The sequence below is a fragment of the Tasmannia lanceolata genome, unplaced genomic scaffold (genome assembly GCF_043159265.1).
Source record: "Tasmannia lanceolata isolate RefF3 unplaced genomic scaffold, GAP_Taslan_0.1 ptg000007l, whole genome shotgun sequence".
NCBI lineage: Eukaryota > Viridiplantae > Streptophyta > Magnoliopsida > Canellales > Winteraceae > Tasmannia > Tasmannia lanceolata.
Window position 1 is genome coordinate 13,119,026 of NW_027518684.1, and position 17,077 is coordinate 13,136,102.

The window sequence follows — 17,077 nt, forward strand, 5'->3', positions numbered from 1 at the left end:
TGTCGGGTGCTGGATAATGCCAAAATGCAAGACATCTATATAACATTGTGTCGTGTTGGAAAAAATTCGGGTCGATCAGAAAAGTTCAGGTGAAGTAGGGAAAAGTCTAAGTCATGTTGAAAAAAGTTTAGGTTTTGCTAGGTAAAGTTAGTGACTCGACACCACCAAAGTTTCCCACATGACCCCAAGTTTCCCTTCTTCTTTCGTCTCCTTCCATTTTTTCCGAAGCTCATTTTTCCTTTTCCTTTCTTATTCTTTTATCTTCTTTTCCATTTTTTTCTCTATAGATTCTACTATTTCCTTTTACCTCGTCTTTTATTCTTCATCTACGTCTTATTCTACCAAGGATGACATTGAAATGGTTATGGCTAGGATTGTGCACAAACTTGGCACCAACCATCGAAAAATGCATTTTGCTGATGGTCTGTTTCATGTGAGAGCAGCCACCCATGCTCACTTTTCAGCAGATTTTGTCTTCATTCATGAGGAATTTCACGAGACGCCTTCTGTGATGGACGCTAGCAAACCCCTTCCGAGAATGAAGAGAGAACATAAAACCCACTTATCTGCTTTATATACTTAGAGCAAAAAAAAATAAAAAATCTACTTGATTTGTGCAACGATTTTCAACCACCGTGGAAATAAAGGGCAAGAGGCAATGATTTCAGCGCTCCTATGTTTTGATAAACATGCGCTCACTTGTCTGTCTTATAGCATTTAAAGGGTTTTAAGAGCTTTTTGAGAACCGTAATATCCTACATCCCACGACAAACAAGTGGAGCGTATGTTTATCAAAACACTGGAGCTAAGAAATCATTTTCTTTTTTTCTTCCCACCACATCCTTTATTCATGTTTTCCAACAGGCTTAAAGACTCATCAATGGTCTAGTGGTATACCCCATAAATCAATGGCCATAGTCATCGCACACGTATCACGTGTACTTAATACTGCAAATGTGCTGAAAAAGGGTTGAAAAAGGCGCCCTACATTTCAGAACTCCTCAAACAAGAAAAATGAAAAAAAGAAGAAGAAAAGAAACTGATGACCGGATGCTTCCGGTCACGATTCTCTCTGCGCCATCCATTCCAGGTCCCAAAATCCCGAAATCCCATCCAGGTGCGTCCACGGCCGACCTACGAAAGTCCTTTACTCAATCAACGGGTTTTATACTTTTATTACGGGCGATGATTTTTTCGCCCCACTTTAGGATTATGCGCCCCACTTTTATCACGTGAAAAGCGTTAAAGTCTGCCCAATAAGTTCACATAAAATTGGCGGCGCATAACATATCCCTTTATTAATTCCACCCTTTTCTGCAAAACAACTTCATCCCCCAAAGCTCAAACAAACGTAGATTTCAAAAGGGTTAGGGTTTATTCCTTCCATGGATGGTCCTCCTTCTCCTTCCTCCCCAACTCCATCCTTCTTCCGATACTGCTACTGCCGATGTCTCAGACACTGTTGCCATTGCTTCTGTTGTTGTTACTGTTGTTCTTCACGTTCCATAATTGTCTAATTCTGCAAATTTTTTAGGTTTTTTTTAATGGCATCCTAGGGTTTTCTTTTTCTTTCATTCTCTTCCTCTGTATTCTCTTTCGCTCTCCACTGTTGATAATTCTCATATGGAATCCAATCTCTCGCTAGGGTTTCATCCCATGCTATTGTTGCAACTGTTGTTTTCGTTCCATAGTTGTCTAATTCTAGGGTTAATTCGGCAAATTTTCTAGGGTTTGTTTTCCCAATTCCCTTATTTTGTGTTATCCCTGGTTCTCCACATGGATCATTCGCATATGCAATCCAATCTCTCGCTAGGGTTTCATCCCCATGCTATCCCAATCGCCGATGACTCGATCCCACTCCAAATTGATTCGCGCTTTCGAAATCCCACACAGCCTGTCCCATCAATTGCGCTGCAATTGCTAGAGCAAAAGCCTGAGATCTGCAGGGAGAATTCTGCGGCGGGTGATGAGAATGAAGAGGAGGATGAACAGAGAGAAGAAGAATTCAGCATTCTAGGTTATCCAATGTGCTTGAAGAGGAGAAGAGATGGAGAATCATCTTTGTCTTCGTCATGTTCTAATCCTCCGAAGACGGTTTTGGCAGAACCAGGGCTTGAGACGAGGAGAGCTTCTGTTCGAGCTTGGGGCAATCAGCCACTCTCTGTTGCAGACCCCGACGTTTACGAAATCATGGAGAAGGAAAAACAGAGGCAATTCAGAGGAATTGAACTGATTGCTTCTGAGAATTTTGTCTGTCGTGCTGTACTAGATGCCCTAGGTAGCCATCTAACGAACAAGTATTCAGAGGGATTGCCAGGCGCGAGATATTACGGTGGAAATCAGTACATTGATCAGATTGAGTTGCTATGTTGCAAGCGAGCTTTGGAGGCTTTTCATCTCAGCTCTGAGAATTGGGGTGTCAATGTCCAGCCCTATTCGTGCACGTCTGCCAATTTTGCGGTTTACACTGGCATTCTGCTTCCCAAGGATCGGATTATGGGTTTGGACACCCCGTCGGGCGGGCATTTGAGTCATGGGTACTATACGCCAAGCGGGAAGAAGGTTTCTGGGGCGTCGATCTTCTTTGAGAGTCTCCCATATAAGGTGAACCCGCATACAGGGTACATTGATTTTGATAAGCTTGAGGAGAAGGCACTTGATTTCAGGCCAAGGATACTGATATGTGGGGGAAGCTCGTATCCGCGAGAGTGGGATTACGCCCGATTCAGACAGATAGCAGATAAGTGTGGTGCGGTGCTGATGTGTGACATGGCTCAAATTAGTGGTCTTGTTGCTGCTAAGGTTTGAGTTCTACACATGTGTTATTTAAATTGAAGGATTTTACTGATACATTTGATGCTGTGTGCTATGAGAATTTGGTTACTTTGTTCTTAGATTCATTTATAAATTTAAGGAATCATTTTGCATACAAGTTTTAGGCAAATTGCTATCGTTGATTGCTCTTTTCAATGGTGCTGCTAATGATAAGCTTGCACAATGTTATTTTGGGAGAACACATTGGTTTGAAATTGCTGTACCATGTATCCTGTTAAAACAGTGGCCTGTATTTAATACCATAGTTTCAAAACTCACTCGCTTCATCGTGGACTCCCTTGAGTCGACTCCCTTTTACCTTGGTCGCGTTCATGTTCGGGTCCGCGTTTTGCCCTACAAAGTCAACCAAAACTCCTTTGACTCTCCCGAGTTATGACCGCGCCAACCAAGTACTCATCCGCGTCAACCAAGTACTTGGCCATGTTGTGCCGTGTCTGCTAGGATTTGCTTTGGCCGCATTCTGATCTGTATCTGCATTTTGAATCATTGGTTAATACCATAGTTATTTGAAGCTCCCTCAAAGGGTCGGAAGCTCGCTTTGGAAGCTAAATTATTCTCACATCCAAAATTTTGCGGAAGCGCTCTCAACACACTTAATTAAAAGTACGTTTATGTTTCCTTTTTAGGTGATTAGTTTATGTTAAATAGTATTTTCTCCTTTTGTTAATGTCAAAGGAGTATATTTCAAACTTGAAATACTCTTTTTAAATCCACTATAATGGAGTGTATTTTAAACTTAAGCTTATATAGTTTTGTAATTTTGGAAGGACAAGGATATTCATAGACCCTTGTTTTAATAATGGCACTCATCTCTTTATTTAACAATTTTCTAATTAGCTGTTGAAGGCTTTTACGATTCTCAAAATGCTATCAATAGCCATTTAGAAAAGTGTTTAAGAAAGTTTGGAGTGCCATTATCAAAACAAGGATAATGATATCATTTTCCTTTAGGAGTAGTCTATTGAAACTTAAATTTGAAATGAAACTTGTAAGATTTTCTTTAATAACTTATTGCAACTCCTAAGGGTAATTTTGGAATAGAGTTTAGCATTAAATTTAAATTATTAAAAAGTCAAAATTATGGAACTATAAACTTCCAATACTCTACCCTCCCTCCTAGAACTGTCGGAACCCACTGACTTACTATACACATTTTATTCACTTACAATGATGTTTCTTACAAAATTCATTTTCACTTCCAAACATGCTTCCTTTTTGCTTTCTGCATCGCTTTTTTAATGCTTCTGGCTATCTGTATCCACATTTTCTCTTTCAATGAGCTTCCGCTCATACTTCTCGCATCACTTCTTGCATTTATTTTCCACTGGATACCATTGTTAATACTTTGGCTCTCATACATGGGAGCTAGTTATTTTTTCCTAAACGAGTAAATAAATTTATTAAAAGAAATCATGGAAAATAAAAAAAGCTTAAAAACTGCCCAGCTAAGCAGGCACACACACCCTTCAAAATCTTAACTCTCTACAATTGACCCCATGGGTTGTTAAACTAGTTGTCCTAGTGTTTCCTTCGTGATGGATATGGGTGAATGAAATCTCAGGGCAGAGAGACAACCAGGCTTTTACACCCCTAAATAATCTTTTCATCCGCGAATTAGGATTGCTTCCTTCTTTGAGACATGCTATCGTATTAAGGGAGTCACCCTCAATCCATACCCTGGTGTTTGTGAATCTTCTCAACTGTTGTTTTCCCATCCATGCAACCATGACTTTTCCCTCTGTCACCTGACTCTCGTCACAGGAGCATACATAAGCCAACAACACGCTATTGGTAGCATCTAAAATTTTGCTCCCAATATCTGCCTTCGGGATTCAACATGATTCACTATAGAGACCTTGCCACTCCAATCAAAATTTTATTTTATCCAACCAGTTGGAGCAGCAACTCATACTTCTTCGAGTTCGTTTGGGAAAGTATAATCCTTACAAAAAGCAATCCAATCATTTTACAACCTTGACAGTAGCATGGTTAGAAAAATGACTGGTTTTAGATGGTCTCTCCGAGTCCTCAACAATCATTTTGTTAATGATTGCCTCAATGCTATTTTTGGCTGTGTTTGGCAACCATTCTGATCTTTCTATTTCTGGTACACCAAAAGCACTTCCGCGGATTCCTCTTTTTTAGGGTGGTTTCAGAAACAAAATCATGTTTGATAACTCACATATTCAAAGTTCCTCGTATTTTTGAAGAATCGTTTGAAGTGTGAAAGTGATTCCATTTTGCTCCAAAAGAGCCTGTCGAAATGCACTTATGAAACTCCATAGCCAGAGAATTGCTCTAGAAAATGGTGTTTAACTAAACATTTTTTTCTCTATGATTTGTGGACACGGATACTAGTGTCGCGTGTTGACAAGGACACGGAGTGTCGGGCACGGAAAACTCCCCAAATTTAGAAATGAGGAACACGGCTAAAATACGAAGTATATATAGTCATGATTGTAGATACAAATTCGTGTGTCGAGTTTCGAGACGGATACGAGTTGTCCGGCATGGCAACATCTAAAAATCTAGAAATAGTGACAAGTACATACACATAAAATTACTGATTACTATCATAATTTGTAACAATATAAATAGAGAAAACTGTTGGTGAGCTTAAGCGCACCATTTTTTTGGTGCGCTTAAGTTGTTATAACGCCTCCCATTGGTGCGCTTAAGCGGGACCTAGCAGGACCCAAACATTTAAACGAATGGGAGACGTTATAACAACTTAAGCGCACCAAAAAATGGTGAGCTTAAGCGCACCAAAAAATGGTGAGCTTAAGCGCACCAACAGTTTCTCATATAAATATGATATTCATTTCACAAACTAAGAGTGTCCAAAGGAGTGTGGACACGTGTGTCGTGTCGGACACGGCAGGACACGTGTGTCGGCAATAAACTCAAAGTGTCGGCTAAATCATAGCTTTTTTTAATTTAAATTTCATTATTTGGAACTCGAGGATTAGAGATCGCTCCAGAAAATGGTTATAATCTCAACCTTATTTCATTCCAAAGAAATGCGACCTTAATTCTCTAGAAAACATAATCATTTCGTTCCTTACATACAAGCCGAGCTTTTGACAATAAGAAAATACCCCAAATACAAGGTAATCTTTTGTTTCCTATTGGTACACTACTCTACTTCTCCACCATATCCATAGATATGTAATAAGGAACCATTGCCTATGAGAGCTAGGAATATTGACTATGCTATTGTACTCTTAATAGAATGGTGATGACTCGAGATGAATATTATGACATTATTTATTTGCTTTTCTTGGCTAGTAGAAGAATGAATTCCTTAATAGGATCGACCAAGCCAGCAGGGCAACCGTTTGGTTTTGCTTTGGTTCATTGTATTTTTTCAGATGAAGAATCTAGCACATGCTCCATTTTCTTTTCTGCATCAAATTTATGATTTTATTATATGGAATAATTGAAGATAGGGAATAAGGGAAAACAACGTTCACTAATAAGCTACTTGTCTTGTCTGAAGAAGGCAGGAAGGATGGTTGCTTTTACAATGGGCCTTCTCCAAAAGGAAAAGGAAGTGAATAGATTGACCCTAGCTACCTATCTGAAAGCCGAAGCCGGGAGGCAAATGCAAGGAAAGCTTACTTGCTACTTTGGGTATGCCATAAGGCATCCATCATAGGAAATATAGTGCTAGGATATCTAGAGTGAGATGAGCGACGTAATTCAAGAGGAGTTTGGTGCAGGTGTAGCCCGCTGTCCTACCTTAGGAGTCGATGTTGGAGGAGATGTTTTACCTCTCACAGAAAGGAATTGATCTGTTAACAGGCTTTGCAATGCAACCGGGAATTCAAAAAAAATATCTTCAAGTAGTGTTTTTTTGGAAAGATACCTTCTTTGAGCCATATAGCTCCAAAGGATCGGTTTTCAGTATTTGGCTTCTCTCTACATTATTGTAATACACAATACTATTATAGAAAAAATTGCATTTCCAGTTATACCATGCCTGTGCTCTACTACTGAACTACGAGATTTCTACTGTACACTTGTGGGTTTATATGTAACCACTGCCCACTGGAGTGCAGAGTAGTGTTGCTGAACATGCTGCTCCTTCTGTGAATGAATTGTGGTTGAGACAGGCCAACATTTAGCCAACAATAATTATCCTCTTGGTTGGTATTACTATTATCACAGTACCACTTAGCTATTTATGTGATACCGATTTTTCCGCCCAGAATATTGGGATCGCTTGAATGATGCAAACACTACTGTATGAACACTCTCCGTATTATGCAACAAGCAAACTGCTTGAGAACGTAGACATGTTAATGTATCCATGAGTGTTGTACCTATTCAAGTGCTGGGTGCATGTGTGAGAGGGGTGCTTTTAAGTACCACTGAAAGATTGGAGCGGATCCTGTGGTTCAAGGGCTTTATATTTTGCGTGGCAATAGTTTTTTTTGGCTAATTGAGGGGATCTCTTGTTGTGATTCATTGGATCAAATTTGTGTGCATGCATTTGTTTTCAATTTGTCATGTCTCATGTGTGGGGAGAAACATGTTTCCTTTGTTGACATGTATTGACATCTATGTTTTCTTCATATTGATTTGTTGATTTCATAGATAATGGTTCTTGGTTTTGAAAGTCTGAAACTGATTTTAGAGTATTATCTTTTTTATTTTAGATGTTACCAGGTTGAGTACCAACCCCCCACTATCATATGGTTGAGTGAAATCATTTGATTGTATTTCAGCTGTTTGAAAGTTTTCTGATTATCAGGTTATAATTTATGATGTCTATTTTACATGCTTTTAAAAATTTCCATTTCATTTCATTTCATCATAGGACTTTTAAGTTTTCTCCAAATAAATAAACATTCTTGGACACTTATTTTTTAAGTTCTTTTCCAGATTAGTTTTGTAACGGCCCTAATGTCTGTTGCTGATTATTTTGTATGCATGGTGACATGAGCAGGAGTGCCTAAGCCCCTTTGATTATTGTGATATTGTTACCTCAACGACCCACAAAAGTCTCCGAGGTCCTAGGGGAGGTATAATCTTTTATAGGAAAGGGACAAAGCCAAGGAAGCGAGGGATGTCACTGTGTCAAGGAGATGAAAATGATCAGTATGACTTTGAGGATAGGATAAACTTTGCTGTTTTTCCGTCATTGCAAGGTGGACCCCACAATAACCACATTGCAGCTTTGGCAGTAGCACTAAAACAAGTTGCTACTCCTGAATACAAAGCTTATATGCAGCAAGTCAAGAAAAATGCTCAGGCTTTAGCATCTGCTTTATTGAGAAGAAAGTGCAGATTGGTCACTGGAGGTACAGATAACCATCTGTTGCTTTGGGATCTACGAACTCTGGGCTTAACAGGTACTCAGCATTTTGATATTTTCCCAATTTCTTTGTATTTATAGTTCGTTGAGAGCAAATTTCAAAGTCTTTTTGCGGCCAAAGAGCATTTCAAGTTATGATAAAAATATCTTTAATCAACTGTTCTTGTTTAAGGGACCCTGTTGTTTCTAGTACAGTGGTCATCTTGGTATAGTTGCCTTTGTTGATTTCCTTCTTTTCTGTACATGGTGGAAACCTTTGCAGTCATGTTTCACAAAGGATGGTGTAACTATAGTACTTTACAGAGACTAGTTTGATTTTTATTTTTATTTTTTTTTAATCTTATTGAACCTACAAAAATTGTAGAGTTAGAGTTGATATTGTTTGACCACGTTTCTATGACTTAAAACAGATCAGATCTTTATATAGAGTAAAAGGATGAAGCTGCAACGGTAGAGAACCTATTGGAAATCACATGCTACAAAACTGAACTGATAGTCAACTACTATTTAGCTCAAATTGTGTAGGTGTGTGCGAGTTTTACTGATGTAGCTCAAATGGTGGCATGTATGTTTTCCTAGCACAATGCAACAAAGTTACTACTCTTTTCTTTATTAGATTTGGGAGTACTTTCTTCCTTTCTAGGCAATAGAACAACCTCAACATTACCCATTTGAAAGGTATATCTGTTCTTGCGACCATCATGTATAACATTTCGATCGAGGACATACATCCATAGGGATGACATCACACTAAACTTCATCTTTATAATTTTTGCCCATTGAAAATGAAACTAAAGACGGTCATCTCCATCACTTCAATTTTATGTATAAATTTTGAACCTCTGCTATACCCATTTCTTACCACAGTGGATTGAAGTGGCTGGAGTTGCGGTCAACCCTGTTCTAGCAAGAAGGTTGTGATAGTCATATCCATCACGTAAATTTTATGTATAAATTCTGAACCTGTGCTATACCCGTTTCTTATGATGGAGCTTGAAGTGGCTGGAGTTGCGGTCAACCCTGTTCAAAAGCATAATTTGGAGCTTTATTTTAAGTATTTGATTGGTATGGGGTAGGAAAGGTATAGATCTGGTCTGTAATTATACCCGTTTCTTATGATGGAGCTTGAAGTGGCTGGAGTTGCGGTCAACCCTGTTCAAAAGCATAATTTGGAGCTTTATTTTAAGTATTTGATTGGTATGGGGTAGGAAAGGTATAGATCTGGTCTGTAATTTGAAAGATAAGTTCGGATTTATCAGTCTGGATTAATGGATAAAAGGGAATGGATTCTTGACTATTGTGGATGCGTAGGCTATGTTCTAGGGTTAAGGGCTAAAGGATGGTTGATGGACTGGTTGCAGGTTTGTAGAACCAAAGAAAATGAAAAAATAACATTGGAGGGGGTGAGAAGAAAATATAGAAAGGATAGCTTACCTTGAGTTACACCAGGTTCTTAAGCATCACACCTGACTAGAGTAAGGCTTCACCCTACACGGGAAGAGGTGTCACACAATTTCAACCAATAGCGATTTCATCCTTCAATAGCATATAATACCCATAGGCCCACAATCTATAGACAAATAAAACCCCACATGAATCTTACTTCTGCCACAATAGCACCCATAAGCTCCAATAGGAACAAGGCATTTGGCAAAGACCCCATTCAACTCGTAAAGACACGAACTCACAATTAGACTTTAAATTTTTTTTTTTTTTTTGCATGGTTCACAATTAGACTTTGTCAAAACCCAGTAACATAATAACATAACTCTAAATAAAAATTAAAATAAAATTCATCTAACCGATAGGATTCTTCCGAAGTAAGTGACTTCAGTGTTTGAAGCACTTGGGTCCATATTTATATTGGCACCCAATGCATTATGTCATTGTCTTTCATGAGGGCACCTGTGGATAATATTGACACCCCTTTACAAATATGGCTAAAATGATAATGGCACCCCCAAATTTGCAGGTTTATGCATGGTCCCCCATCAAACATATGAAGTATGTGCATGTTAAGTGAACAGAAGAACCTTTAGGTTAAATATGAATGCCTTTGGTTAATGTCATAGCAACTTTGATGTCTGAGGAGTTGTTGAACTGCTCCTGAAGTGACAGTCATTGTTCAGTGGCAAGTGCAAAACCCCTCCGGGCCTCCACTCAATGTTCTGCTAGTTTGGATAGTTTGCTATTTCTTCTAAAATTGAGGGTGATTTCAGTTATTTTTATCTCAAAGCTAGGAGCTTTTTCTGGCATCCCTGAATCTGTTTCCATGTTCTTCAAAATATTCGCTGCAATTACTTTATTTAGAGTATGATATTTCAGGCCAAGATTAGTATTTGGGTGCCAAACTCCACTTGGCGCACCTTAGCATGATCCATGTGCCTTACTGTGTTGTTGAGGTGGTTAGTGCAACAGATTAAGCTTAGACAGATAGCTGCTCCATTGTTGTCAATCTTTTCATCCTGTTACAGAATGCCATAGTTGGCTGACTGGCAATCCTTTATCTATGTAGAAAATGAGGTTCTATGGTTCATTTTAGTATTTGGGAGATTTAGTGGACCATGTGTTCGAATAGATAGATGTTCTTATGCTAAATTTTTTTCAGTTCCAATTCTTCGAGATGATAAATCCGCACCCCTTTACCATGAATTGACGTCAAATAACGTAAAAAAGGAGGGCATGTGGCAGACTTTAGTAGTTTAGTGCTTTTTGACGTCAATTCCCGTTAAAGGGGTGTGAATTATCCTATAGGGGGTGCGAATATATCATCGCCCATAATATTTGTACAAGTGCATTTGTGGGGTTTGTCTACTCCCTTTTGGTTTGAAGTTAGAAGTTTTTTTATGTGGCATGTTCTGACCATCCATTCTTACAGGTAAGAACTTTGAGAAGGTTTGTGAGAGGTGCTGCATGACTCTTAATAAAAGTGCTATATGTGGTGATAATGGTGCAATTTCTCCTGGTGGTGTGAGGATTGGTAATGCCTTATGTGCTTTCATTTTCTAACTCTATAAAACTTGCTCATAGTACTTGGAGGGCATGGATAACATGCTGATGGTTTTGCTATCTCCAGGTACCCCTGCTATGACATCAAGAGGTTGCATGGAGGGTGATTTCGAGACAATTTCTGAGTTTCTTTTTAGGGCAGCACAGATTGCAAGTGTTATGCAGAAGGAACATGGGAAGTTGCAGAAAGATTTTCTTAAGGGTCTACAGAACAACAAAGATGTTGTTGAACTTCGAAACCGTGTTGAGACCTTTGCTGCACAGTTTGCAATGCCAGCATTCGACATTTGAACAGGTTGAAAGGTTACTTACTGACAAGGTGGTCATGCTATAACCATATCTACCAGACAGATGGTTGAAAAAAAAAAAGAATCTACCAGACCGATGGCGACAGATCCAAAATCCTCGTTTTCTCTTTTCTTTTTCCTTCCCAAGCCTGTAAATTACAAAAGATCATTATTTCTCAGTAGGCATCAACATAAGTGCATTTTACTGGATGCCATTTAAAGGTTGAAGCTTAGATGTCTACCATGTTACATATGGTAACAACAGAGTACTTGTTGTAATTTTGAGTTTGGATTTTACTCTCATATGATTTTTTTTAAAATTAGTAAAGGCTGTTATTATTATTTTTTGATACCGACGTGAGTACATTTTTTTGAGTTTTCATTAGAATCTTGAAGATTTGAGCAGTTTATGCTTATTCAATGTCAATCTTTAGTTAAAGATTCTTTTGGCAAGAAGTGTAGGTTTTATCTACTGCCGAAAAAGAGTAGTGGACAATCTGGCAGGTACAGGCCCGGCGCACGAAACAGGAGGAAATTGATACCCGCGAGGCTGGCGAAGTCGGCACTATTATGGTAGGCACAAGTTCTTATTGTTCCTAAAGCTCTGGACCTCGATGTCCCTATCACGTATGGCGTTTGATCCTATCTGTGTTTGTTCTAAGAAGTCTCGCAAAATGGATTACCCTTATGTTGAGTAAGGGGCCGGTGAGCTCAAACTTCACATTGATGGTGAGTTCAAACTTAACGTTGATGGGGGCGTTGAGAGGAAATCCCGGTCTTAGCGGAGAAGCATGCTACCGGATCAATTAGGGCTCGGGTCTTAAGGAACTCTTTTTAAGAGGCACTACAGGCCTATAGAGGTCCGAGAGGTAGTCCTCTGCTTTCCCATCTTTGATTCCCAAATTTTTTTTTGAATGGGAAGACAAAGGCCTTTTCAAATTCCTTGATTCGCCTGAACTGCACACTTTCGTGTTCAGAGCATTGTCCGAGTGAGTAGGCAGCTCCTACCGAGCAAAGCTTTCTTGAAGAGGCTGGGCTGGTTGCTTTCCGGCTGTGGATGTAGATAAGAGAGTAATTGAGTCTGAGCTTAGTTTGTTCACTCATGTTTATTACAAAGATATTGTCTTGTATGGAAGGGGACCTGTGGCAAATGATATTAAATTTTTCTTTAAGTGTATGGTAAAATGGCTAAATATCATTCAATTGGGGGGTTGTTGTGTGTGTCAGGTCTTTATTCCATGCTTCTGCTCTAATCAAAGGGGACTATGATAAAGCTGCATGTATAGTAGCATTCCTCATGCAGGGTTAGCAGGTGAAGTGAGATGCAGTGTGAGAACAAATACCTGTGAGGGTTAGTGGGAAGGTGAAGAGACTCTGGGGAGAGGGGAGAACAATAAGATAGTGGAGACCGTGAGTAGATCGATCCCAATATAGATCCTGCGAATTAATCCTAATTCTATGAGTCAAGAAAAATCAGCTTCAAAAAATAATTCTATAAAGCAAGAAAAATCAGCTTCAAAAAATACAGCCTAGAAAACATGATGTATCTTTCGAATGCCTTACGAGGGTAGTTAGAGAAGAAGATTCTTGTAAAATTTTCTTTCCCAGAGCGAAAAATCCAAAAAATTATTCCTAATAATGTTTAAAGAACATTATTAGGAATAAAGATGGAATTGTTTTCTAGAAAAATCATTTCCATAGGATGATCTAGCCGTCTATTAGGAATAAAGATGGAATTGTTTTCTAGAAAAATCATTTCCATAGGATGATCTAGCCGTCCGATCTATAGAGGTTTCCATAACACGCAGTTACTCTATTTTGGTTTTTTAATTGCAGTGTAGAGCACTAGAGCCTCAATTTCCAGGCAGCTATTAGCCTATTATTACTCCTCCCATAAAAACAACAAACGAGGGGCGATCTTTAGCTCTTCCTCCCCTCCAATCAGAGAGAGAGAGGGGCATGGATCCTGTGCTTTTTCAATAGAAAATGGACAACACTTTACTTTTTCAATACCCTCTGCATCTATGTTCTATAAAAACCCACAAGCTTACCAAAAACCCTAAACCCACAAGTTTACCAAAAACCCTAACGCTCTCCCTTCTTCCAAATCTTTTGCTTTTTTAACCGAACCCTAGTCGTGCATCCGGCCGTGCTTACCAAGAAACTTGTAATCTCATCCCTTTTTCCACACTCAATTTTTAGTAGGTCTATAGATCGGAGGGATAGGATGATCCTCTAGAAATGATTTTTTGGGCACAACCTATTTACACTCCAAAACCCTAGCTCTCTCGTCTCTCAAGCGACCTCCCTCAAGCGACTTCACTCCACCAGCGATAGACTTCCCTCATGCGACCTCCCTTTTTCCGGCGACCGTTGAAAACCTCGCCTCTTCAAGCAGGTTCTCTCTCGTTATTGTTTTCATTTTTTGTCTGCAATCGGGGGTTTTCTTCTCACTCTCTCTTCATCTTCAGCTGGAGAAATCACAGGGGAAATCCTCAGGCAACGGTTATTCTTCAAGCAGGTTCTCTCTCTCTCTCAGTTGTTATGGTTCTTCGTTTTTTAATGGCCGATGGATCTGAAAGATTTGCTGAAAGTGTGGGAGCATTGTGGTAACATTTATGATTTTAGTGTGGGGGTAACATACATATATATGAAATGTTCTCTCTCTCACACACACACACACACACATATATATATATATATATATATAGGAAAGTGATTGTGAGAGGTGACCGCTAAAAACATGGTGGGCCCACATTTTTGGGTGATCCCAACCGGTCATTTGATAGGCCCTGATGTAGATAAGGGATGCCCAAAAAATCAGCTACATAGAATCATCCCAACCCTTCGTACTGTGGAGGTGAAAGAGGGGGAAATGGACGGGTAAGTGGGCAAATTTATACCCGCCCATTTTCTCCTCTTTCACCTCTACTGTTCGAAGGGTTGGAATGATCCTTTGGAGCTGATTTTTTGGGCACCCCCTATCTATGTCAGGGCATATCAAATGACCGGTTCAGATCACCCCAAAAAAAATGGGCCCACCATGTTTTTAGCGGTCACCTCGTATAAGCTTATATGAGGGGCCGCTCACAATCACTTTTCCCTATATATATATATATATATATATATATATATATGAGGAAAGTGTTTCTAGTCCGGCCGACTAGAGATCATTCTCTAGTCCGCCACCCAAAAACACATGGGTCCCACATATTTGGGTGATCTAAAGCATTCATTTGATAGGCCTCATCATAGATAGGATGTCCACAAAAATTCAGCTTCATAGGATCTTCTTAACCCTTCGATTTGTGGAGTTAAAAAATGGACAGATTTGTGGCGGTTTATAGCCGTCCATTTTAAGCTCCACAAATCATAGGGTTGGGATGATCCTATGAAGCTAATTTCTTGTGGACACCGTCTCTATGTCAGGGCCCATCAAATGAATGCTTTGCATCACCCAAATATGTGGGACCCATGTGTTTTTGGGTGGCGGACTAGAGAATGATCTCTAGTCGGCCGGACTAGAAACACTTTCCTCATATATATATATATATATATATATATATATATATATAGAGCAAACGGTTCCTACATACATGTGTAGATAAGTTATCTACACACTAGCTTAAAATACAGTGGGGGCCACGTTATTTGGGTGATCCAAACCATTCATTTTAAAGGCCCTCTCATAGATAGGGTGTCCACAAAAAATCAGATCCATAGGATCATCCTAACCATTCGAACTTTGGAGGCAAAAAATGAACTAATTTGTGAAGGTTTAAAGACATCCATTTTACCTCCACAAATCGTAGAGTTGGGATGATCCTATGGATCTGATTTTTTGTAGACACCCTATCTATGTGCGGGTCTTTAAAATGGATGGCTTGGATCACCCAAACAATGTGGGCCCCCACTGTATTTTAAGCTAGTGTGTAGAGAACTCTCTACACATATGTGTAGGAACCGTTTTCTCATATATATATATATATATATATATATATATATATATATATATATCTACTATAATAAGCCGGAAGCCTTTTTTACTGTTTACCCCTGCCGCGTGTCATCGTCCCTTCCTCCCCCAGCCTATTTTTCCCTGCTTCTTTCCGGTTGAACCCTCGAACAATTCGGATTTTTCCTCTTTCTCCACGTGTCCCAGCCATCCCAATTCCTCCCTCAGAGATATTTCTCTTTCGTCTTCTCTGCAGATATTTTTAAAGAGAAGACTTCTCCTGCAGCAGATATTTTGAAAGAGAAGACGAGCTTTAATACTCATTTTCATCTTACCCTCGTTACTATTGTCAGATATTTTTGACTTTTTTTCCGTAATTGTCATATATCAATACATGTTGTTCGTATTTTTTTAGTAGTTTAAAAACTTTGTAACCATTTGTACGTAATTTTTCATTGAAAACTTTATACTTTAGCTAATTTATTTTTCTGTGTAATGATTACTTTTTTTTTTGGTTTGCTAGCAACATTTGCCGTGCCATCTTTTCACCGAGGATGGCTTTGAGAGAGAGAGAGAGAGAGAGAGAGAGAGAGAAAACGGTTCCTACACATATGTGTAGATAAGTTATCTACACACTAGCTTAAAATACAGTGGGGGCCACATTATTTGGGTGAGCCAAACCATTTATTTTTAAGGCCTTCACATAGATAGGGTGTCCATAAAAAATCAGATCCATAAGATCATCCTAACCATTTGAACTGTGGAGGCAAAAAATGGACTAATTTGTGAAGGTTTAAAGACATCCATTTTACCTCCACAAATCGTAGGGTTGGGATGATGCTATGGATCTGATTTTTTGTAGACACCCTATCTATGTGAGGGCCTTTAAAATGGATGGCTTGGATCACCCAAACAATGTGGGCCCCCACTTTATTTTAAGCTAGTGTATAGAGAACTCTCTACACATATGTGTAGGAACTGTTTTCTCATATATATATATATATATATATATATATATATATATATAGAGAGAGAGAGAGAGAGAGAGAGAGAGAGAGAGAGAGAGAGAGAAGTGTAGCTACACATACGTGTAGCTAACTTAGCTACACCGACGGCTTAAAATACAGTGGGCCCCATATTGTTTTGGTGATGCAAACAACGTGGAGCTGATTTTTTGGGCACACCCTATCTATGTGAGGCCCCATCAAATGAATGGTTTGCATCACCAAAACAATGTGGGGCCCACTGTATTTAAAGTCGTCGATGTAGCTAAGTTAGCTACCCGTATGTGTAGCTACACTTTTCTCACACACACATACACACACACACATTTTCTGCATAAATCACATTAGTGCATAGTGTGGGCTGTCTCTATTATGGTACACGTGTTTAGTATACCTGTAAATATAGAACTAGAAAAATTATTAAAAAATTCTAAACAGAAAAGTCACTTTTGGGCACCTTCCTAAAAGACATTTGCTGCGCCTGATCAAGTGTTCTTAGCAACATTGGATGAAACTTATGTTTGCAGTTTGGATAAATGGATCTGATCATGTGAACGAGGTAGGAGCACGAATGGTGCTCTGTAAATGTATTTTAGGAAGGAGCATAAAAGCAACCTTCTTTTTAGCATTGTCCTTATATTGGTATTTAGCCCCCACTTCTACTTCG

The 17,077-nt window shown here is 39.1% G+C and overlaps 1 protein-coding gene and 1 long non-coding RNA gene across 3 annotated transcripts in view; both read left to right on the forward strand.

Annotated features, from left to right (window-relative positions):
• The first annotated feature begins 1,259 nt into the window (after positions 1 to 1,259).
• LOC143881967 (serine hydroxymethyltransferase 6-like) lies at positions 1,260 to 11,803 on the forward strand. The gene is made up of 4 exons (XM_077385334.1): positions 1,260 to 2,802; positions 7,787 to 8,192; positions 11,034 to 11,135; positions 11,232 to 11,803. Exons 1-4 carry the CDS (start codon positions 1,777 to 1,779, stop codon positions 11,453 to 11,455), a joined length of 1,758 nt encoding a protein of 585 aa, XP_077241449.1. The 5' UTR covers positions 1,260 to 1,776; the 3' UTR covers positions 11,456 to 11,803.
• Positions 11,804 to 13,289: 1,486 nt separating this feature from the next.
• LOC143881970 (uncharacterized) overlaps positions 13,290 to 17,077 on the forward strand; it is a 29,887-nt gene continuing 26,099 nt past the window's right edge. The window contains exons 1-2 of one of the 2 annotated variants that reach the window (XR_013252048.1): positions 13,290 to 13,849; positions 13,923 to 13,972. This is a non-coding gene — a long non-coding RNA (uncharacterized LOC143881970). The remainder of the gene's footprint in view (positions 13,850 to 13,922; positions 13,973 to 17,077) is intronic. The other variant, XR_013252047.1, reaches the window with a different exon arrangement.